This window comes from Chaetodon auriga, chromosome 2 (assembly GCF_051107435.1).
Source record: "Chaetodon auriga isolate fChaAug3 chromosome 2, fChaAug3.hap1, whole genome shotgun sequence".
Taxonomy (NCBI): domain Eukaryota; kingdom Metazoa; phylum Chordata; class Actinopteri; order Chaetodontiformes; family Chaetodontidae; genus Chaetodon; species Chaetodon auriga.
This window is the reverse complement of record NC_135075.1, coordinates 26,430,742-26,455,237: the sequence shown is the minus strand read 5'-3', so window position 1 is coordinate 26,455,237 and position 24,496 is coordinate 26,430,742. Positions and strand designations below refer to the sequence as shown.

Sequence of the window (24,496 nt, the reverse complement as noted above, 5' to 3'; positions counted from 1 at the left end):
GTCAGGATCACATGAGCAAAGTATGATTCTGAGAAAAAAAAAAAAAAGCAAAGAAATGATAAATTGGTGGAGAAATTGATTCATGTGACCTTAGTCATTTTCTGTAGTGTTTAACCATTATAGAAATCACCCCATACGTACATATTTGACTTTTCATTATCCCCCAATCGATCAAATGACTTTTATTTATTTTGACAATATTTTGTGATGATATGTGCTGTCCATGTTAAAAACTGCAGACTGAAAAAAATAATATGAAAATGTGTCTGGTTGTTTTAGTGTACAGTTTTCTGTTGTGCCTACCAGACGGAAGAAGTTGGAAGAGGTCATGTCCAGTGTGTGATGAATCTACACTGCAGTGATGTCTCCTACCTTTTTACTGATTTTGGTTGTGTATAGGTCCTGAATGGAGGACTGGTTGGCACCAGTGATTTTTCTCTGCTGTCCTGACATTGTAGTCTGTCCCTGTCCTGTTTGGTGGCAGATCCAAACCAGACAGTGATGGATGAACAGATAACAGATTGCAAGGATGATTGCAGTGTAGAACTGTATCAGCAGCTCACGGGGCAGGTTAAACTTCCTGAGGTAGCACATCCTCTGCTGGACCTTTTTGATGGTGGAGTTTTATGTTGGATGCCCACTTAGATCCTGGGAGATCCCAGAATCTGGAAGGTTTCTGCAGCAGACACATGTTAGTAAGTGGATGATTGTGGAGCGTTTGAAGCAGGAGGAAACTTCACACAGATTCAGTGATCTGTTGAAGACCTTTATAAAGATGGGGACCAGCTGGTCAGCATAGACTTTTAGAAGTCATCTGGGCTTGGTGCTTTCCTGATCATCTGTCTCTGGAAGATCTGGCACACATCCTGTTCACAGATCCTGTGTGCAGAGGAGAAGGGGTGAGAAGGTGGGCTTATGATTGTTTGATGCTGGATAGGGTGACAGGTGTGAATGTAGGCTTATCAAACGTGCAGTAAAACAGTTTCAGATAGTCATTGAGTTGATGGTTTTCCACGATGTGCAGTGATGGTTTCCTGTAGCTGGCAATGTCCTTCAGGCTTCAGGCTGAAGACAGTTGTCAGCTGAAAACCTGTCTGTCAACCTTTTCAGTATAGCATCTTTTTGCTATTCTTATCTCCTTTGTTTAGTGTGTTTCTAGCCTGGTTGTACAGGTTCCCGTCCTCACTTCCATAGGCCTCCACCTTGGTCTGAAAAAGCTGTCTGAGTTAAGCTGTAAACCAACATTTACTTTTTTTAACATTGTTATATCAACATGCCGACCTTCATTTATGTAGAAGCAGATTGTGCCTCCTCTCGTTTTCCCTAATAGGTTCATTGCTCTGTCCACTCAGAAGAGTTGGAAGGCTGGCACATGAAGTGCTGCATCCACGATGTGCTTACCATGCCAAGTTTTAGCATAGCAGAGGGCGGGAGATCTGCTCAAGTCCATGATTGCTCTGTTGAGGAGCAGCAGCTCATCCATCTTGTTGGCCAGAGGGTGATGTCGTACAAAGAAGTTTGGCAGTGCTTGGTTTTGGCTTGTCTGTTTTCCAACATGGTGACCGGGTCACACCTGTCTCAGGTTACAGCTAAGAGTACACTAAAATATGGTTCTGGAAACATTTTTAGGTAAGAAATAGGCAATACACTAACAGAATCTTGATTCATATTTTATCAACACTGCTGATCTGATTTTCAGGAGTCTGATGGGTTGTGCTGGAAGGACTCCTTTGCATATATTTGAGTCCCAATTACGCAAATTCAGATACAATGACTGGTCCGTCTACTTGGTTTACTGTATCCATCATGCATCGCATGGCTGGATCTCCTGTGCTTAACAGAAAATTAATAGATCTGTCTACTGGATATCTGCCAACAGATCCAGTGTGTCTACCTTTGCAGTTGGGCTGTGTGATATGACCAAAATCCAATATCCTTCTATTGGCCATTTCATTTCCAGATAAGGATACATATCATGATACAGCACATTTTCTGTGAAGGCGGTGAACAGATAGTTCTGTTTGAATTTTTTTCCCCTTTAATCTCTTTAGTGAGAAATTGTCCGTTGTTCTGTATTCAAAAGTCCTGGACTGCCCTCTGGACACCATCAAGGAGGTGGTTGAGAAGAGGATGTTAGCCAAGCTGACATCGATCATGGACAACCCCCCCCCCCCCCCGCATGAGACAGTGGGGGGCTTAAGCAGCTCCTTCAGTAACAGACTACTACATCAGTTGTGTTAGAAAGAATGCTACCACAGGTCTTTCATCCCAACAGCTGTCAGATTTCAATTCCAGCATCATGTAATGTAGCACTGTGTTGATGCTGTTTTTCCCATTTCTACATGATTAACCTACTGTTTTAATGGCACTACTGTTATCTATGCTAATATATGCTCACATTATCCATGTCATCTGGTGCAATACCATTACATCTTGTGCTGTTTTTAATTTGTAGATTTTTTCAACTGTGCAATGGTACAAACACTGTATTCATTATCCATATTGGCAACAGTATTTTTATAAACTGTACATATACATAGACCCATGCAATTCAGTGTTCTTTTTATGCAACAGCATCTCTCAGGTGCATTTCAACATAGGGCATTGGTAATTTTTCCACATAGGAATATTGGCAATAGTATTTTTATGGGCAGTGGTATTATGGCAATTAGTATTTTTATATTCTATACATAATATGCATATAAGGTGATTTTTATTCTTTATCCTGTATCCTCCTTATCTTGACCTCTGTATGCCACTGTTTTGCTTTTTAGCTTTTTAATACTTGCTGGTTGTAATGACTTAATTTCCCCGGCGTGGGATCAATTAAGTTCTATCTTATCTTATCTTATCGAGGTTTGATACAAAGTCTCGTTTGTTGGGCTCCAGGCAGAGTTGTCCTGCTGTCAGGAAGTCATGTTTAACTTCAAACAGGGCCACAAACAGTTGCTTGCTAATCAGTCCTGTCTTGTGTCCTCCAGGAGAGCTTTGATCTTAAATGTAAATACTAGTCTATGTTTCAGTATCTGGTTAGAGCTGGCCACATGGCCTTGTATGGTTGTAAGACAGGAAGTAGCTTTCTTGGTGTATGAAGGGGGCTTTCAGACATGGCACATTAATTGCTTAGAAGAATATCTGATATTATTTATATTTGATTATTTTCATCCTTTTCATTACAACATTTATGCACATTTTCACCACCTTTCCCTTAACCACCTTGCGTAGGTGGTAAAAGAGGTTGGTGGTTTAGTCTGTTGTCGGGACTGGTATGTGGCATAATTAGCAAAGTCCAGTTTTCTGCTTCATGTCAGACTTTTCATATGTAAACCTCATCTGTGCAACAAAAGTAGCCCTCTTCAAGGTTTTGTCTTGGCTGGTCGGTGTCCTCCTCCTGTTTGGAATTACTTGGTTTGGTGTCACATTCACTCCTGCATGTTTGTTTGTGTTGGTGTCATGCAAATTTCTTGCCTGCATCTGCGCCGTGAGAAAGAAAGCAAAGTGTCGTCCAACTGACAAAATATTGCCGTAAAGAGAATTATTTGCAACACAATTAAATAAACGATTGGGCATCATATGAAACGACAGACGTCTCTCTGTCGTCACACAATATACTGTCTATCGTCATACTGGGCAGCCCTAACTCACTGTTCACCAAGGTACAGTTCACTGTTTGGGATTTGATTGAGGAGCAGCTCAAATTACATTAAAGTTCTTCTTCTTCTAGTTCTTCCTCAGTGAACTAGAGGAAGATTTAGATCATTGATAGTTGGTGTTAGTCCTAGATTCATTTCTACTGATGGCAGCACAAAAGGACGTAAGCTGGGATCTTCTGTAGTTTGTAACAGCTATTTTGTTGCAAAATGATTAATTACTCATATTTTGGGGGGTTACACAGAGCAGTTGGTTGCCTGATGGAAGTACTATCTACTTCCTTGTAAGGTAAAAAGACACAGCTTGTAATATGTATGGTTAGGTGGAAAATTACCAACAGCCACCAGACTGATGCTCTGATTATGTAGCTGTGGACTTGGTTTTACCAGGTGGCTAATTAGCATCTCCAGGTTTTCTGGTGTTCTTGTGGGACTAGATTTACCATAATTATTATGTATGTAATAAATTAGCCATTTGCCTAATTATATAGGTTTTTTGATTCTAATAAAAATTGTCTTAATTAACAAGTTGTGATTCACTATGTGTATAGATTTACGACCACTAGCCTTCACTTCCAAAAAATGCACATATGACAGAAAATGAATGAATTATCTTTATTTGCATTGTGCTTTTTACAGCAGAGCTGTCTCTGAGACACTGCAAATGCAGGCAGTGTTGTCGAAGAAGCGGGCCTGTGTCAGAAAATGTAGACAATGCCTCAACCTCACACTGTAATTTTGCAGTTTAAAATTCCTAGAACACTTTCGTATTTTTTTTGCCATTTTTGCTCCTCCCATCCTCAAGAAAAGCCCTGACGAAAAAATTCAGGTAACCGTACAGGTTTCTGGAAGCTGACTTACAAAAATAACACTGACTTACCAGGGATTGCAGATGGAAATTAGCTAGCAGCTAAATCTGGTACAATACATCTCTTTTTATGAGATTGTTTGTCGTACATGTTCCCTGACAAATACATGTAATCAACTCATTTCCTTTCACTGTCTGCTACTCAGCCCCAAGCCCATTGGTTCCTATTGAAGATATAAATATGTGAAAAACAGTTCACAAATACAGTTTCATTTTTTGAAAATGCTGAGTAATTTCTTCAACAGGTGGGAATTGTAGTGTGTGACAAACGACAAATCAAGATAAGAGAGATAAACCTTAGTTTAACCCTAAACGTTAGCATGCAAACTGTAAGGATGTTAACCTTCTGACATTAGCATGCTAACCCAAAGGATCGCTAAACCATAGCACAGCTGAAGCAGTGGGATGGATGTTCAAAGCAAGGGATGTTTTTAGCCTGTGATTGTGATTAGCCTGATGGAGTGCAGCTGAGTGCATGGTCGGACTCGCTCCACTGAAACTGGATCTGTAACCAGGAAATATCAAGCAGAGTATCAGGTAGCAAGCAGTCTCAGCTGCAGCACTTTGTGTCACTGGGCCGGTGATGATTTCCTTCACAAAGACTGGTGCAAGTCAGTCCAAGCCTTTGCTTTGATGCAAGTTGAACCAAATCTGACAGGTAAGAGCTAAACCTGACCAGCTGAGTCTGAGAGGTCCAAAAATGGTGACCATATAACACAGTTTCTTAAAGCCCAGCATGATATCTTGATATCATGTCTGCCCAAAACCCAAAGGGATTCTGTTTACAAAGATAAAAAACAGGGAAAAGCAGTGAAGAGAAAATGATGTTTGGCATTGATAAATGACTTGATCGATTATCAAAATGGTGAATGATTATTATATTTATTTTTTTCTTTATCAAATAATTGTTTACCATAGCACCAACCTCAGGACAAACCTTCCTTTTTTGCCCCATCTAATAATAACAAAGTTGCCTCTTCATTTCAGTGTTGACTAGCTTTGATTTCTCTGAAATTCTTTAGATTGGGGAACTAACAATAGTAAAGCTGAACCTTTGATATGTGGAGTTAAATTTGAACAATATTCATAAAGACATTGCCCTTGCCACGCTGGCAAATAAAGGCCAATAAACTACTTGGACTGTGGCTTTGTACTTGTCTTTTATTGCAACCTTGTTTGGCACTTAAAAAATGAAAAGATGAATTTGATGTACTTTCTTTCATGGTTTTTGATAAATCTCTCTCCTTTGTTTTTGATGTTGTGAATAAAAATGACCAATGTAATAATTGGCAGTTTCCCCTCGTAGAAACTCCCTTGAACTACCAGGTGAAGTTTTTCTTATTTTTTTCTGTTGAAAGAGGATCTCAAGGGGTTGTTTCTCCTGTCCCTAAGGTTGTGGTTGCCATGGTAGCTAACGAGGCTTAGATGAAGGGTATAAAGGTATAGAACTGGTGCTGAACTGAGGGAAGGTCACAGTGGTTTCTGTTTATCAGCTTAGAGTAACGAGCCAGCTGGGGTCCTTCTCTCGGCGGATGTGGAGCTTTATTGTTTCTTTATAATCACTGTGTCACTGTCTGCTGATCTGGCTATATGAGGTGTCTGATTACTCTGCTGCTGAGAGTAAACTAGCTTCTCTCCCCAACATTAATCTACCTATTAAAAATCTCCAGTCTGTGTGTTCACAGCCGCAGCAGTACATGTTCATGTTAACGTTTAGTGTTTAGGTGACTCTTAACTATAACAGCTTGCAATGAGACCAGCTGCAGAAAAAGTTCAGCTTATGGATGACATTTAACGAGTGGCAAGGAGGTCAGAGGTCAGAAGGTTGCAGTATCCAGAACCAGCAGAAATGATTGTGATAGTAGAGAGATGTTGAAATACAAGGGTGAAACCTAGGGCATGTCTGCACTAATGTGGCTACATTTAAAAGTATTTTTGTCCAGCTGGGATGTAATAGAATTGGAATAGACTGTTTGGATATGAACAGTTAATGACTCTGAACGCACGTGAAACCACATCTGGATTTGTAATTGTTGTTGTTGCCTGGTTGACAAAATGTGCTTTAGTCTGTCATCTCTTCCTGTAAGAGTCACAGCATGGTCAAATTTAAGATACACAACATACATAATTGTAGTACATAAATTTCAGGAAGGGTTAGAACTCACAGGAGCAGTATCTCCGATGACCATCAATGATAAACATCTATAAATCTGCTTAGACATAATTTTTAAGAGTGGTGGCCTCGGGGTGAAGGCGTTGACTGGGGATTTCTTTTGTGTGTCATTACCAATCTCTCCCTCATCATTTCCCATCATCTCCCCATCGTCACAGTCTATTACAGGCAAACAATTTATTTTTTATTTTTTAAGGAAATATGAGCCCATGAGCTAGTGTGGCATTTTTTGTCAAAAGCTTTCCTATGTTTTATCACAGACATGTCAGACCTACTTCATTTTCATTTCATGTCACTTTTAGTTTGTGTCACTAGCTGCCTCCTTTCATCTGCCAGTGATCAGCTTCAGTGGGAGGGTGAAGAGTGGGTTCAGTTTAATTTACTGGAGTTACCAGAAGGTGAATTCCTCCTCTTTTGGAGGAATTCTTGCTACCCCAGCTGTAATGCCAAGCTAATGCATCTTGTAACAAGATAACATTCATATAGATCTACCATCAAACTCCATGCCAATGGAACACGGCAACGCCAAATTCAACAGGCTAGCCCACAAAATAAACAGCCAAGCAACAAGACAATGCCAAAAAGTTTGAAGTTCTCATTGATCCATGCTTGAGCATCAGTTTTGAAGCAAATCCTGCATTGTATTGGCCCTCAAAGCAGCCCGTCATAAAGTGACTAGTGTACACATATGATGTTAGCCTAAGAATTAATGCACTGGGTGTTAGGATAGATGAAGACTTTTGGTGTTGGTCCTTGCAGCCATCAACAGAGAAACTGCTGTGTGTTGCTTGTAATGTTACCTTCCTCATCTTTGTGTTACAGAGTCAGTGTTGCAATGAGAAAAAAGGTAGTTACAGGATGCAAGTTGAGTTTTGTGAGTATGTGCATCGCCCTCTATCTGCATGTTATTGCAGCCACAGTAAAGCACCTTATTTTTAAAATCCTAAAACATTTATGACAGTAATAACGGCATTGCAAAACCCATGTTGTGGCTGAACATGACACCGATGACGAAACTGGTGTACCGCCATTCCTACATTATACTCACTTCACTTTGTTAGAAAATAAATAGGAAAATAGTAAATGGGGACTCAAAGCTGTAATAATATAGGGTTGCTAAATCCCATGAATTATGAATTAAGAGCAGTCTGTTTCATTTGTATTAGTTCTTGAGTTGTTCTGTGATTCTTTGTAACTGAATGCTCTCTGTATTTTCCGGGCAGGACTACAAACATGGCTGACGCGGCACGAGGTCCCGTGGTTGGCCGGCCATTGGCATTTGCCAATGAAGAGCGGAGGGCGGTTCACTCCTGGTCCCGGATCTCGTCAGCGGGGCATGGTGTCCTCCTGGATGCTCTGAAGATCCTCAGCCCGATGTCCCATGACCTCTCAAGCAGCGAGGAGTTGGTCACCTTCCTGCACGACCTGAGCGAAGAGGGCCACAAGCCCACCGTGCTGCGCAGCAAAGACGTATATGGCTACCGCTCCTGCACAAATCAACCCCTAACTGAAGACATGCTGAAGCCACCCAACAGGAGCGTCAGACCCATTGCCAAGAGGAGGGGAAAGAGGCCTCTGGCCAAGAAGAGAGAGGTGCACCCTTCCTGGAACACACCTGAGAAGAGCAGCCCCCGAATTCAAGGGGTCCGCCCTCCAGAGCCGCTGGTGGACCATCGTGTCATCATCTGTAGCAGGACACCCAGTCGGACTGTAGAGATGTCACAGGCACTGCAGGTGCGGCCGTGCCTCAGACTGACCAACATTAAAGGCCTGTCTGGCTTCCACACAGCCAGACTCCAGATCCACACTTCCTGGGACTCATCCTCGGAGGCACCCTCTGTTGCCTTTTCACAGCAACAGCACCCTCCAATGCTTTCAGGAATACCTTTGCAGCCTTCTCAGAACGGTGGCGGGGCACCCACCAAAGCTGTGGCCTTGTTCAGCCAGAAGAGCCTGTCCTGTCCCCTCCGATTGGACGCTGCCCTCATCGGAGACTCTGCTCCAGTCTTTTATGCTAATGGCCGGGCATTCCCAGAGACTCACACAGAGCTGACCAGCAATGGCTGGAGGAGCAATGGCCTCCACCGGGATGGTCGGGGCCCCAAGGAACTGAACAACCCAACTCGGCAGAGACATGGCATGAAGGACAAGAACACTTTTAGATGGAAAGTGATAAAGGTGGATGACTCACGCTCTGTGGCTGAGGCCCGCAGAAAAGCGCAGAAGATCCTACAGGTCAACCTGTCTCCAGTGATTCAGATTCAACCTCTCAACCATGTATTGAGAGACTTCAGATACCAGAATAAGTGACAATTTTCCCCAAACTCACACACATTGTTTCTTCTAGCAGACGTTAGTGTTCTACATCCATTAGCCTCTACCTGGTTGAGCCCCAGTGTTCATAGCAAATGTCTTACCTTGGGCTAATATGATCTCTGCTGATTGTTGGAGGTAGAGAAATTAGTCTGTCTCTGGAAGTTCTGGTTTCTGACAGAGGCACTCAGGATTGAAAGGCATTTGAGTTAGGTGACGCTTTTCCCAGCAGGCTGGGAAATGACTGTTGGCCAAATGCTGGTACATTTTCACTGTCTACCTTAGTTTACTTCAACCAACTATCATTCTGCTTTGAGTTGAATGGCTGCTAGCCAATGTTGCTGACGAATTTTAGGATGCAGCATCCACTGTGACTGTTAGGTCAAAGGTGAAATTTCTGCCCTTCAACAAGGCAACTGGGTGTGACTCTTAGTTGTTCACAGAGTATAACTCAAGAAGTACTTTTTATTTGGGACACCTAGATGAACTGGTGAATGAGCAGGGGCAAGTTTTCAAAGTCTTCAGATGAGCAGATGTGGTGGTTGGTTTGTTCTAGCAAAACAAATAAACTAAACAAAAGGATGGAGAAAGAGAAACGTGTTAAGTTTGTCTTCCTTTTTGTATTTTTGTTGTGTCTCCACTGGAAATCAGGAAGGCTCTGGGAGCGAGTACAGCACGGAATCAAACCCGCGGCCCGTTCAAAGATAGATTGAAACCTGGATGATTTGTTTGAATTACAGTCCTTCACGAAGTGTTCCTTGGTTGAGTTTATCCACATATGGAGACAAAACACTTCGTATTTTTGACTGTTGGGAACATTTGATGTCATACAGTGAAAAAACATGAAGCAACTGCATAAAAGGGATCTTATGGAGGAGGACTTGGGCCATGTGAAAACATTTTGACTTGTGACATTAACCTCAAAATCTTCATGCAAAAAGAAAAATCTTCAACTTTGCGTATTCTTCTTTCTCACATTTTTTTTTTACAGATTAGTTCTCAGACGTATGACTTTCTGGCTCAGAATTTTTCCATATCGCAACACGGCCCACCTCCACCTCCATAAGTAACAGACGTTTGTACTACATAGGCAAGGAACTGTCAGCTGGAGTACTGACATCTGGCTCAGGCCCATTTGTTTCCTTACAAGTTCAATTTTAAATTGCAGCTTTAAAAAGTTAAATCTCCCATCAGAACTGTCATCAGCTGTGCTCTGTTGAGCAGCGAGATTTACCTACCATAATTTACATTATGGATTTTTTTTTGTTTCTTGAATTTCTCAGCTGTGATCAAATTATTGTGACATTTTGAGAGTGTCACTGTGCTTCATTGTCACCTGTTACTGAACATTAAAGTCATTAATATTATTTACAGTAAAATATAGAAAATATTTGAAATGATCTCTGAAATTCGTTGGGGCTTTCTTTGAATCACACTGGTTTTGCCACAGGTGCTAACTTTGCAATGTTGGTGCTGAATTACGCAATTGGCACAAGAATGTTCTTTTAGTTCAGACTGGAGCATTTAAGAGCAGTGACTTCCTGTGAGTTGCTCTCTGAAGGACTGATAGCACTGCTGCCCCCTGCAGGTTGGGATGAGCATGCCAAACCGCCTTGTGTGCTTTCCAAAGGGTTTCTACTGTGAGGAAACACCTGAATCCATTTTCACGTTATCTGTGAGAGACCCCTGTGTATTCCCCTAAATATTTTTTTTTAAATGTCTGGAAAAAAATCACATTCTTAAAGACAACTACATTGTTATTGAGCAGTGCAAAAGTTTAATTTTGACCTTGGAAACAGTGCATTCACAGGAAATCTTAACTCGTAGTCTACTTACTAGCTTTTTCCAGAGCTTTTACTGATCTCAAGGTGATTAACTGTGGATGAAAGTTCTAAAAAAGCTAGTGGGCAGACCTTGGTTTACGATTTTTTTGGTAAAATATTGACTATACATAATACTGAAACCAGCATATATTAAGGTCTATGTAAAACAGAACTGAACCACCCCTCGCTCAGTAAATGAGGACTTCTGTTTCAACAACCATGAAAAAGATACACCAAAAAATAAAACTGGATTTCCAACATCTGGTTCACATTTAAATACTGTGGAATCTGTTAAAGGCCACTTGGTAGGAAGAACTAATCAGATTTAAAGTGGAAATGTGTACTTTCTGACTTGAGATCCATGCACTTTGAATTAGCAGTCTGTTCCCCTGTTTAAACTAAGACCATCAGTATTTGTTGGTCGGCCCTGCAGATTTCCACGTCCCTGTTCTGGTGAATTTTATGTTCTGGAAGCGTCTCTCAGTTTCAACACGCCCTTCTCCGACCTGTCTGTATAGTCATGTTCACCAACAATTCCCTTTTCTAGAACTTCTTTCTGTTAGTCTTGTTTGTGCAACACTTGTATGATATTGTATTTCCTACATGACCTTTGAAAAGTTCTTTTGTTCAATAAAATTTGATCTAAAAAGAATCTATTGTTTTTCCATAGCCACAACATTTGTCATAACTCCCTCCGGTATGTACAGTACAATCTCTCATACTGACAAAGTTTAATTGCATGACCATGTTATCAGATTGTTTATGTTCTTTGAACCCTGACTCACCAAGCCAAACGTCTGTCACTGGGCTCTTGGAAAGTGGGAAGTGCACTTATTCCCTCTGTTTCAGAGAGTGAGAAGGCTTTTGTTGATAGAGTTGAAACAATTAAGGAATTAGTCAGTAGACAAACTATTTTTATATCAAGTCATTGTCATTTTTTCTTGCAAAAATAGGAAACAATTGATTCTCCACTTCTCTGTTGTAAGGATTTGCTGCCCTTTTTATTCTCTTGTGAAAGTAAATCTAACATCTTTGGGTTTGGGACTGTTTGCCAGACAAAAGAAGCAATTTGAAGACATCACACTGGGTTTGAGGAAATTGTGACAGGCATTTTCTCTAATTGTGACATTTTACAGACCATGAATTAAAGGAGGGGTCCACATTTTTTCACATTTGTCCGACAATAGGAAAGCATCATTGAAGTTGAAAATTGGGCTCTGAAATGATCTAAATTATCTGTAGAAAAATCTCAAACTGTCTATTTTACTAGGAAGAAAATCAGTGAAGACATTTGCTGATATTGATAAAAGATAAAAAGAATGTGAGGCTGCAGAATCAGTGATATCTTTTAAATCACATCTCAAAACTTTGTCTTTAAAAAAAATGCATTAATTGTACCACACCATTTTATTTTTGTATTACTCTTAATTGTCTGCAGGGCTCCAGACCAAAATGGTTGCATATACATATATTCATGCGAGTAGCCTCATCTGGGAGAAACATCACCTTGCAAAGCTGCAATCAGAATCCAGACCCAGTACTGAACATACAGATGCATGAGTTTAAACGACAGATGAAAATGGCTCCTGCCAATGTTGGAATTTACACAAACTGTATCAGGTGTAATCAATAGAAGATTCCTTTGCTGTCTCTTACAATCATATTTAGTACAACATAGCAAAATTTGTTCTCTGTATTTTAACCCATCCCCGAGGAGCAGTGGGCAACCACTGGTTGGCACCCCAGGGACCAACTACAGCACTGCGGCAGTGCCTTGGTCAAGGGCGCTGACAGGAGAATTGACCTAAGATACATGTTTTAATACAATACATACACAAATTGTCATTCCAGAAGATCCAAAGATCGTAGTAAGAAAATAGCCGAGCCTCTGTGTTTATCACAGCTACGCTAGTAGAAAATGGCTTATGCCACGATGATGACCATCAGTTCTCATTCAAACTATTTATGGTGAATAATAAATAATAAATCATACATATGTCTGGTTATTGTTCTGCAACGTTGAGTTTTCTATGATGTAATCGGCGATTCCAAATTAAAATGCCAAAAATAATACAAATATTGTTTGGTTAGTTGGCTCTAATTTTCTGTTATGGATGAGTCAGACTGGCTAAGGTGGACAGGCTAACAATAGCCATGTTAGCTAAGACTAGTTCTATTGTTAACCTTGGGTTCATTAGTAAGGATATATAAAATCACTGTCATTTAAAAAGCATTGATCATATCCCAACAATAGAATGGACATGAGAAACTTATACATTAGTGCCGTAAATAAAGTTGACAAAGAGAACAATTGACCGCATAGCAGTATATGCAGTTGAAATGCTGGCAATTTTATATGCTTTGCAGTGGATACAGGAAATCAAACCCCTGTGAAATGCAAAAAAAAAGAGTGTCCCCTCTTGGATGCCCCTACAGTAGATAAAATATGATAAAGTGGTCTTTATGGTGGCCCTATGTCCAAGAAAATGTAATGAAGTGCCTTTTCGGGTGGCCTAGTGGAGAAAATGTGATAAGGTGCCCTCTATAGTGCACTTCTAGTGGAAAAAAAAACTCATTTGTTGTGCCCTTGTAGTGGAGAAAACATGATGAAGCACCCTCTATTGTGCCTTTCTAGTGGCGAAAATGTGATGCAGTGTCATATAGGCTGCATCATGATCTTCCACACATTGGTGCCCCAATGCATTCTGCTAGTTCCGTTTTTATTTTGTCTTGCACCTGTCCACTACAAGTAATAGTGAAACAATAGATCAACTAAAAGCAAATCAAGCAGAGCTAGCAAAACCAATAAGTAAGGCAGAAACCGAAAACTAAGATGCAGCGGCAGAGTTTATGGGATGTAGATGAAGGCATTTGTATCAGATCCAAAGGGAGTGGGAAGGTCACTTGGGAAAAGTAGCACAGAAAAGTGTCTGAGTAGGGTAAGATTAGCACATACTAAACTTCACCCCTCTCACATTATCGGAAAGCATCCAGGCAGAAACTGTGATGTCTGCAATCAGATGAAGACTATGAATGTCATCTTTGTTTGCCCTAAATATGCAAATCATAGACAGATACTAAGAAACAAACTGGGCTGTAGAGGGATTAAATACATGTAAATTTAACTAATCTTTGCTTGACGTTGCGGAAATTTGGGTTTGAAGCATGTGTCTTCAGTTAACTTGCAAAACACACGACAGATAACAAGGATTTAAGATTGATGTAACACTACAGCTGGTGGTGATAATGTTCTGCCAAGTTACAGTTAGATTAAAATTAGAAGAAGATGTAGTAAAGAAGACAGATGTGCCCAAAGATGCTCTATAGCAAAAGACTGGGAGTTACAAGCCCCACCAGTGGTATGAAATGGTACACACAAGTGCAGACATGCTCATACAGTAAAGTCTATAGATTTGCACCGGACTCGACATGACTCCTTGTCTTATTTGTCTTTTCATTGAATTATTGAGTTACTGATAACCAGGTATTGAAAACTGCATGTTGTGGAGAAGATCTGAAGACTAACTGGCCTATTTGATGACTTTTTCCACAACATGTGCCTCACTACTGTTGAACAAGAGAGTTGCAATACCTAGAAAATTTCTAGTGGAATGTGGAAGTAATGTGTGTTAGGGGAGCCAGTACTTCCAAACACTGAATAGCTCCAGCATTGAACCCCATTCATTATTTGTGTTTCCCAAACATGCTTGACAGAAAATTGATGAAAATATTATTATTTTTTACACTTTAACAGCTTAGCTGACCTCTCATGAATATAGTCAATCCTGGTATTTTATGAAGCCAGCTCTAGTTACCGTTCATCGTAACGTAATAATTAGTTACATCTGTTTGCAGTTAGCTAACGTATGCAACATTACATTACATTCACCTTTAGTATAGGAGTATTTATAATTTGGTCATCAAATTTAAAGAATCTGTAACCAAATACTAAATCTGACCATTCGGTACAATAACTTGTGTTCCTCTTCCTCTGAAATTGGCAGTCTGTCAAATGACCATAATTTCTTCATGGTTCAATAGATAGACCTGAAAATACCCACAAATTTCAGGTGAACTTCAAATCCACAGCCATTATTCAATTTCAGAATCTGTAGTAAAGAGCCAGAATAACAGAAATCATGCAATGTCTAAATATATATGGACCTAACTGTAGGTGTGTCGATGTGTAATTATGTCCTTCAGTGTATTAACCTTAACACTGTTTCATCTTTCTGTTCCTCTCCTAGTTCTCTGCGGCAGCGGCGGGCTCGACTCGACTCAGGACCTGGTCTGCTTCTGACGGTGGAATGCTCCCATCAAAACAGTCAAGTAACTGTAGCATTCCTTGTGGTGAGGAATTTGAATGTTTTTGCTATCAGTGTATGCACAAGCATTTGGCTCTGTGATTCTTGTGTGTGTGTCTGGAGATGTTTGGTGATCATCCAGTGAAAATTATTCAGTCCTCATGCTCAGGTGTCCTTATCTCCTTTTCTTCCTACTGTTGCTTTGGAAGAATACAATGGTTATTTTGAACACTTGTATGCCTTTGCTGGCCTGCTTTCTTACGTCTTTCTCTCTCTGTAGGAGGTTGAAATAGTTTCTTTGAAGACTGCCTATTCAGTGGAAAACCTATACACCATCTCCCTGGATATATTATGTAATAAAATGTTTTGATGAATACAGTTGTTGCCTTGTTTATTTTGCTCTACTGACCAAACCTCTTTCTGCATCATCTTATACATAATGTTGTATCATAGATTATTTGTTGATTATGTTTTATATTATTAATCTGAATGTGCAAAATAAATTATCAAATAAATGTTGTGGAGTAAAATGGGCAACATATGCCTCTAAAATGTAGCAGAGTAGAAGTAGACAGGGGCAGAGAGTTGAAATACTTGAGTAAAGTACAAGTACTTTGAAAATGTACTTCAGGATAGCACTAAATCTAGGCTACAGTTACTTTCCATCCCTGTTGTAAAAGTACTGTGCTTTATGGGAGCGGCCCCCCTGCCCTCCAAACTTAAATACATAAAAACTGAGTAATGGTGTCTCTTAGAAAAAAAAGTGATCGGATTGGTTTGAAACCATTTAGAGCTGCGTGAACCACGTGACTGCGCGGTGGCGAGCTCGAGCTGCGTCGCAACTGTTTTATTCAACGGCTCTGGTTTCCGTCATCCGCCATGTTGAAACGGAAGTAAGGTGAGGTCGATAAAAGTTTGTCGTGTTGTTGCTGTCGTGACGAAGCAAATCCTCAGAGAAAACAGCAGTCCCACTCTGTCCTCTCACCAAACAAATTATACAAAGTTAAAGCAATTAAAGTCAAACAACCGAGAGCTAAAAGTTAGCTAGCTTTCCAGTAATGGCGCCTTTGTAAAACACTTTAGCTAGCAGCAGTGCGGGTAGGGTCTGAGTTCAGTTCGACTAAAGAACCGTCGGACCGTGCGGACAGTTTTACAGCCTGGATATTGACCGCTTCAACTGCATGATGAAAGAGAAGAATTACCATCTTTGTGATGTAAGTTATACATTATGTGTTTGCTGGAATGTAACTGATTATACGTACTCGAGTTATACTCTATGTAAGTACAAATTTTAGATACTTGTTCTTAAGTATCTTTTTTTCATGCTACTTGACAAATGTACTTCTACTCCATTTCTCTAACAGCTTTAGTTACTTGTTACTTTATAAATTAGGATTGTTACATACAAAGCATGATGATTTTATAAGATATGGCACTTTGCAAATAAGTAACTACAACTGTACACAAGAATATATACAAGTACAGCTGAAATTATTAGTCTCTGATTAGTTGATTGACAGAAAATTAATGCAACTATTATTTATTTATTTTTTTCATGTAAAAATGCAAAAAGCATTTCATGGTTCCAGCTCCTCAAATATGAGGATTCACTATCTTGCAATTGTTTTAATAATTGTCATTTAATTTCAATAATTTTGAGGTTTGGACTACTGATTAGACAAAACAAAGTGAAAGGGTTACTATTTTAAAAAAATTTACAAACCAAACAACCAATTGAATGGTTTACTCAACAGAATAAGCAGGTTAATTTCTAAGGAAAATGATTAGTTGCTCTGCTACACAAAATAGTTCAAAATCAGTTCCACCTCAAGCGCCTACAGCAATAAAATCCAGCTTTTACATAAATGGGTAATAATCTTCTCATGCTATAATGTGTGATAGTATGTCAGTCACAGGGTATGTCAGTGTTCAGTAAATGAAGCCACTCGTCAGCACAGTAACATTCTGGACTTGGTAATGACAACAGGGTTAAACATTAACAATGTTTCAGTTAGAATTCCCTATTTTTGACTCAGTGTGTTTTTTGATGGCAACATAATCTTAACAAAGACTAAAAGGAAATTTTTGGTTCAACAGAACTTTCTAAATGGCAAGACTGAAGCAGAGTTCTGCAATATTATGAGATCGTTTAAATCACATAGGTATGACTGCTCCTGAAATTATATGATTGAACTTTTCAATAATACCATATCATCTGCTTTAAATGCTTTTGATCCACTAAAGGCGAAAGAGGTCTGCTGACAGAATCTTACCAAATTAAACAATAATAGTACTAATCAAATTAAGACAATCTGTTGCGCAGATTGAAAGAAAATGGAGGAAAACTGAGCTCACAGTTCCCTATAATATAGAGAGTATTTCTAATCTGTTGTGCTGAAAAGAGACTTGAGACCTGGCTTGGATTTGTGCCCCAAAGGCTTGAAACTTTCTAACTCCATTAGAATATTTTGTTCTCGTCATTTATATAACTGAGCCTAAATAACAGAAATACCTCTCTACATAACGCAGTACATTTCAACACACCACAGACTACATCCTCAAAAATGACCACAAACTTCTATCAGCACCTGTTTAAACCACTCAACAAAACTGCAACATAAAAGCATGCACACGGACTCAAAACTGCAAGTTTATTACAATGGACAGTGTTTTGATCCCAGTTGGATCTTTGTCAAGCTTGAACTTTTGATCTAATGGAGATTGGACTATGAATGAGAAATTGTCCATTTAAATAAATTTGTGGTTTGGAGTTTGTGTGCAGGTGTTGACCTTTTTAAATACTAACATTAAGTTCACCAGCATGCAAGTGAGGGAAAGTTGAGACACTTACACCTGATATTAAAGTAGGATATGTATCCAGATTTGTTATCCTGTTAATAATTCATCTGATCTTGCCTTTGTGTTGAGACCTGGTTTAGACATGGAGAATAGGCTGCTTTGATTCTGCTGTTTTGTTTATAAGAGGTAAGTGTTTGATTGACATGCCCTGGAGCCAATCACTGGACCACACTGGGAATTCAGACCAACAAATTAGTTGAAGGAAGCTTCATTGGGACCAGCCAATGAGTGAGCAAGGATAGGGCATTTCTTTGTAATTGAAGAGCAGGAGGCAGATGGTCAATTATGTGCAAACAAACCCACAGGCCTAATCAGGGATGCAGTCTTGGCTCACATGAGCAGACAGTGGGACAGGATCCTGAACTATGTAGATGGTTGGTGTGTCTATGTCTGTTCAGAAGAACAGTGTTACTGCCACTTACTTCACATGTGTCTGAACAAATAGAAGTGAGAAGGCTGAACTGGGTCACTGTGGGCAGCTGAGCTGAAAGCAGTCCACCTTGTCCTCCAGCAGTTAGATAAAATAGATAAGACTTTATTGATCCCACTCTGGGGAAATTAAGATGTTACAGCCAGCATGTATTAAAAAAGCAAAAACAGTGGCACAGAAGGGTCAAGATAAGAAGTATACAGGATATAGAATAAAAAATCAATTATGTATATGTACATTATTTACACATTATAAAAATACTAAATGCCTTAAAAATACAACTGCCCATCCATAAAAATACCATTGCCAATGTCCAATGAGAAAACTACCAGTGTTATATGTTGTATTGCACTTGAAAAATTTTCTTGCATAGGAAGGAGCTTTGAATTTCTCGAGTCGATGTGTATGCACAATATGTACAGTTTATAAAAAATACTGTTGCCAATATGTATAATAAATAGTGTTATTGCACAGTTGAGAAAAAAACAACAAATTAGAAAATGTAATAGTTTTGCACCAGATGAATAAAACGTGTAACAAAAGGTAGGTTAATGATGTAGAATTGGGGAAAAAACACCATCAACACAGTGCTACACTACATGATGCTGGAGTTAAACAGTCTGACAGCTGTTGGAATGAAGGACCTGTGGTAGCATTCTTTCTTAAACACTGGATGCAGTAGTCTGTTGCTTGAGGAGCTGCTTAAGCCCCCCACTGTCTCATGCAGGGGGTGGGATGGGTTGTCCATGATCGATGTCAGCTTGGCTAACATCCTCCTCTCACTCATCTCCTCGATGGTGTCCAGAGGGCAGTCCAGGACAGAGCCAGCTCTTCTGACCAGTTTGTTCAGTCTTTTTCTGTCCCTCTCAGAGCTGCCACAGCCCCAGCAGACCACTGCATAGAAAACTGCAGATGCCACCAGAGTCATAAAATGTTTTTAACAGTGTCCTACATACTCCAAAGGACCTCAGTCCTCTTAGCAGGTGTAGACAAATTTGGCCCCTCCTGTACAGGACATCCATGTTGTTTGAAGAACTGAAGGGGAGCTGAAGAAGACATTTGCTTGAAAAGAGGAACTGAGGTCTAAGCTCCCTGGTTATTGCTTGTAGCTAGGGTGAAATATTGGGACAGAGTTGGCTATACTGAATGTCACTGATTGGCCAAACACAAACCTCATGAATGCTAAAACTAATGCACAGCTTTCATTCAAATATGAAATAACTCTGACCTTTGCTGGTATGAATGAACTTCTTGAAATAGTGTTGTCATTTAAACAATGTAGCTAACATCCAGGCTGTTCTAGATAAGAGCTAAATGAGACTGGGCGATCTTGACATTGAGTGCTGAAATAACATGAAACTTTTGCTTACTCATTAAATTGCCACTATGAGTTTGTATATTGACAGAATGACTATTTTATTGTCTATATTTAGAAAGACACAAAAGGACATTGAAAATACAATGATTGAAAAGAAAGACAAAAAAACAATGCTGTTGATAATGTTTTAATAAGAGTAGCTTTATATAACTTCTTTCTGGGAAGAGCAGTCATGTTTCCCTGCCTCATCATTGTCAACCTGCTTTGGCAGATGCATACGCCAGTGTTCGTGAAATATGTGATATACATTTTCAGGCATGTTAATACAGATGGAGATTATTCCTGAAAAGGAGCTAAACAGATAATTTTCATTTAAAACACAATTTTGAAATGAAAACATTAGTGTGGACGTAGCCTAAATGTTGTTTCAGGTCCCTCTGATTAAAAGGTGGGTAAAGGTCCTCAAAGTTCTTGGGCCACTGCTAAGCAGGCTGTTAGTTCTTGAGTCAAGCTCCTGGGACCGTCTGGACAAAACGAGCCATACAGTAGGTCTCATCAGCCCCACCCCCACCATATGTTCACCAGTACCTTTGGGCCCTCAGCGCAGTTGACGCCAGCGAAATATGTGAGTCACTGGAGTAGAGAATCCATTCCCAGGGAGTTTAAGGAAATCTGATGCTGTTCCACCAAGGTGGAGTCTCACCTGTATGCCTTCAGGGAATTACTGCTTTGTGCTTTGTGCTGGAGCCTGAAAAATGAAAATAGCCACCCATGTTCGATGATGCTTACTGATCAGTGTTTGATTTATGGTCCGTGTTTGAAGAGTCTAGCTGGATGAGGAGTGTCCTGCAGTTAGGCCACGTATTGTTGTTGTCAGTGACTTGACTTTTTCTGGTTTTGACTGGTGACTGGTATTTTTTTTAGTGACTAGAGTGACTAGACCAAGTGGTCGGGGTCGTAAGAGGTCTAGGCCCTTTGGAGCCACCCATGAGAAACATGAGAAAAAAATCAATTTGCCTTTCTAAAAATATCATTAACAGTATTAATCACACGATAGAAATCAAGATCAACTACAGTGACTGATAAAGAAAGAGGAAAAGCTTGTTTACAATTTTAAAAACTTTTAGGTAGATTTAAAGTTTTATGTTTAGATTTAGGGTTTTAATTTCATTTTAAATGATGAATGGGATTTCCATAAAGTTTGTGTACACATCAATGACACATTTACATAGAGGGTTGGTTCTTTGATTCTGATCGGACTATTTTGCTTATGAAGCAAAGATTTCCTGCTCAGGCCCTGAGTGATGCCTTTGGCGGTTTTCAGCCTGTTGATAGACAGATGCAAATATTTGTGATACTTGTGTGATATATATTGTGATGTTTGTGTTTGTTTTAATTGGAAGCTAAGTTTTCTACTCCACTCAACTACTTAGAATTTCAAATGCAGTACAGGAAAAGCAAATTGTTGCAGTCAGTGGCTTCCTAAAATTCAAAACAACATTTTGGCACTGCTGTTTGGCAGTGCCAAAAAGTTGTTTTGAGGTTGAATTCACAATGAATGGCATTTTGTTGTGGCCTCAGTGTTTGAGTCCATTCTCACTTACAGACTCAAATACTTGAACTTCAACAGAATGCACTTTATTATGAACTGAAACTCCAAACACATGCTGGAACTGCCCACTATGACTCAGAAGTTGCCAAGAGTGTGACACAAATTCAGGCATCCTCTGAACCACAGAAACAACAGCTCTTATTTTAATTCCCTTCCAGATTTTAGCAAGTGAACCTAAGTGGGGCACAGAGGCAAGGAGACTGGAGTTTGAATAAAGAGAATAATTTACTGCAAGGGCAAAAGGGATAGGATGTGAGGGGAGATGAGCTGGGCTGGAGGGATGACTGGAAACGTGGGGACTGGGCTGGTGGCTGGTTGTGTCAAGCAGGAGGAAAGCCGGGCCTGAGTCGAGTGTAGTGTGAGTCGCTGAGCTGGGCTGGGGTCCAGGTCCAGGTTTGACGAGATGAAGGGCTGGAAGGCAAAACAAGGTGGAGCAGACAGAACTACAGGGAGAGGAGAAACAGGATTAGGAAAATAGGCAACGAGCAAATATTAACTAGAAAAGGCTGAAACGGCATACTGGCTGAGCAGGTACTATGATCTGGCAGGGTGGATGTAGCAGAGCTGAGTCTTTGTTGGAGCCTTGATTACAGGATAGGATGCAGCTGGAGAGGCTCTTCTCTGGCTCCAGCACACCTGTCTCCACTCAGGCAATCACACACCACACATACACATGAGGGTGGGGGCTGCAGACCGGGCAGAGGTGAAGGACAGGACACCAGAGCAGAGGCACAGAGTTGTTTTTTACTCAACGATGTAAAAGGAAAGGTTGACTGTTGTGGTCAGTGGCTTCTCTGCTGTCGACGACCAAACTTTGATGTTGTCGTGTACCAATTTAGTGTCATTGCGCTCCAGTTGGAGCAGAGTACGTAAGTTGGTGCTTAACGCTAAACATGCCAGTAAGCTTCACTCAGTGTTCACACATGGACTGGAACACTTGAGACATGACAGGACACCATTCATTTTGAACTGAACCTTGAGAAACATGCAGTCACCTTCTGACAGGCGGAGGCAACAACCTGCTGACCCATGGGCGCATTTTGATTTTTTGTTTTCTACTTCACTCAGCTACGTTAAAGAACTTCAAACAAAATGGAGTAAAAGTAAACAGCTTCACAATTCTCAAAGGAAAGACTTTGAATAAGAAAAATGATGCATGAAAATACAAAGCTTGAGAAATAAACTACTTCATTGCTTGCAAGTGTTGGCAACATGAGAGTAACTGCCCAATCAGAGCTGAGGATGTACATTGCGTGCTCAGTCCAAACATATCCGCAAGCTTCATCCTCATGAGAAACGACTGTCCGTTTTCCTCTCTACAGAAACCAGCTGTCACCTTCAGCTCAGTGTGGTCTCAGCTGAATATCAGACCTGGTCAGGACGCTTCATCAGACAGCAGGTGAGACGTGAACCAACAACACCGGTTTAAATGAGGTCTGAGATGGCGGCAAGCAGCCAGCCAGCCAGGCTGCAGCATCGGAGGTTGGGGTCTCTGGTCTTCATGGCCCCCTCCTCCCTTTCTCCCCCACAGCGTTGCTTCTCAGGCAGAACCATTTCCAAGCTGCTCTGCTCTGCAGCCAGCGCTGCCGCTCAGCTCTTTGTGTGTTGGGGGAAGGGAGCTCAGTGGCCAGAGAAACAGCCAGAACAGTCACCTCCACAGCTGCTTGCTCTCCTGTTAGAAAGGTTACCTCATCACAGATATTCTTATCTCAATATGACTTGAGTGTATGATGCACTTTATGTGTAATGTGCATGATGCTTTTTGCTTAACTGCCAAAACAATAAATTGTCTGACAGCCACATGGACAGCAGAGGGAGGAGGTCAGCCTTGTTTTTTTGTCTTGAATGTCGGCAGCAGAGGTGGAAAGCTATTTAAAGTGAAGGTCTACAGAGAGAGGAAGCATTTGGGGTTTTTCAGTGCGAGCCAGCAGTAGATGCAGCAGAACAACAACAGTCTCTTTTTCGGCCTGGATATTCGAACAGGCGAGCCGAGGAGAGGAAGACCAAGAAACAGGCTGGCTCCTTCCATCATAAACAAAATGGCTGCTTTCACACAGAAAACCTGTGTGTAAAAAAAATAAAAAATCTGCTGGCTGTGTAAACAAAAGGCATTTCTTCTGTTTAGACAGCCATGAGGCAAAACAGAAGTGGGAAAAGAACAGATGTGGAGGCCAATGAGAGACACAGACACATCAAATACGATCAGCGTGAAGACTGAGGCAGATTTCTGTGGTTTTGATGTAAACAAAACGGGTAAATATTCAGTTCTGGCAGCATAGAAATGAAGGAAAAGCCATCAAAGGATCATAACTTCATGTTTTTTTAATTGAAACTCCAGCAGTCTTTGGCTTTAACAGCTGTTACTGCAACAAAAATGTTTCACTTTCATTCAGAGAAACATTGAGTCCTGAAAACCCTGCCAGTTGGTCCTGTGCTGGGGTCCAGAGGAGGTGATGACCTTTAACAAACGCCACTGCAGGTCCTGACACCAGGACTGGAACTACTGATTACCTTTACAATCAATTCACCTTTCGATTAGCAGCGTGTCTCTTGGATGGTTGTGTTGGTTGGTTGGTCCCTCACTTTGGTCCAGACTGAAATATTTCAACAAAATTTGCTTCAGCTGTCTGTGGTGTCCAGAGGATGAAACCTCATGACCTGACCTTTATTCTGGCGCCCCCAATAGGTTGGCTTTTTAGTTTTTTTTGTGTGGTGTTTCAACTTTAGGAAGGATGACCATGAAATGATATAGATTTCCATCCTTTTCTTGTACCTCCACCATGAGGTCAAATTTTATTTGTCCAGTACTTTGGTTTATTACTAAACACGAAAGCTCATGACATTCCCATATTTTTTTTAATAGTAATAAGCAAGTATTATACTGCGAACACAGCAAACTTAAGATGGTGAACATTTTAAATATTACCTGGACGGTGGACGGTCTTTCGTTGTTGCCGTCATAATCATTCTTTTTTTCTTGCCTTGTATTCAATTAAATTTTATTTATAGACGACCACACTCTTAGTCTACAGAGACCAAACAGTTCCCCCATGAGCAAGCACTTGGCAACAGCGGCGAGGAGGAACTTCCTTTTAACAGAGAGAAACCTCAAGTAGAACCAGGCTCTCGGTGAGCAGCCATCTGCC

General features: G+C 40.5%; 1 protein-coding gene across 4 annotated transcripts in view; it reads left to right on the top strand.

Moving 5' to 3' along the window:
* Positions 1-24,496, top strand: part of ccdc71 (coiled-coil domain containing 71) — a 42,906-nt gene that overhangs the window by 9,349 nt on the left and 9,061 nt on the right. For 2 of the 4 annotated variants that reach the window (XR_013077834.1, XR_013077833.1), the window contains exons 2-3: positions 15,075-15,177; positions 22,673-22,749. Coding sequence is in view for 2 of the 4 variants with exons in the window: in XM_076743914.1 (XP_076600029.1) it covers positions 7,915-9,001 (1,087 nt within the window). In the remaining 2 variants the exon portion in view is untranslated. Of the gene's footprint in view, positions 1-7,914; positions 9,795-15,074; positions 15,178-22,672; positions 22,750-24,496 lie in introns of those variants that run through there. The other 2 variants (XM_076743922.1, XM_076743914.1) reach the window with 1 other exon arrangement.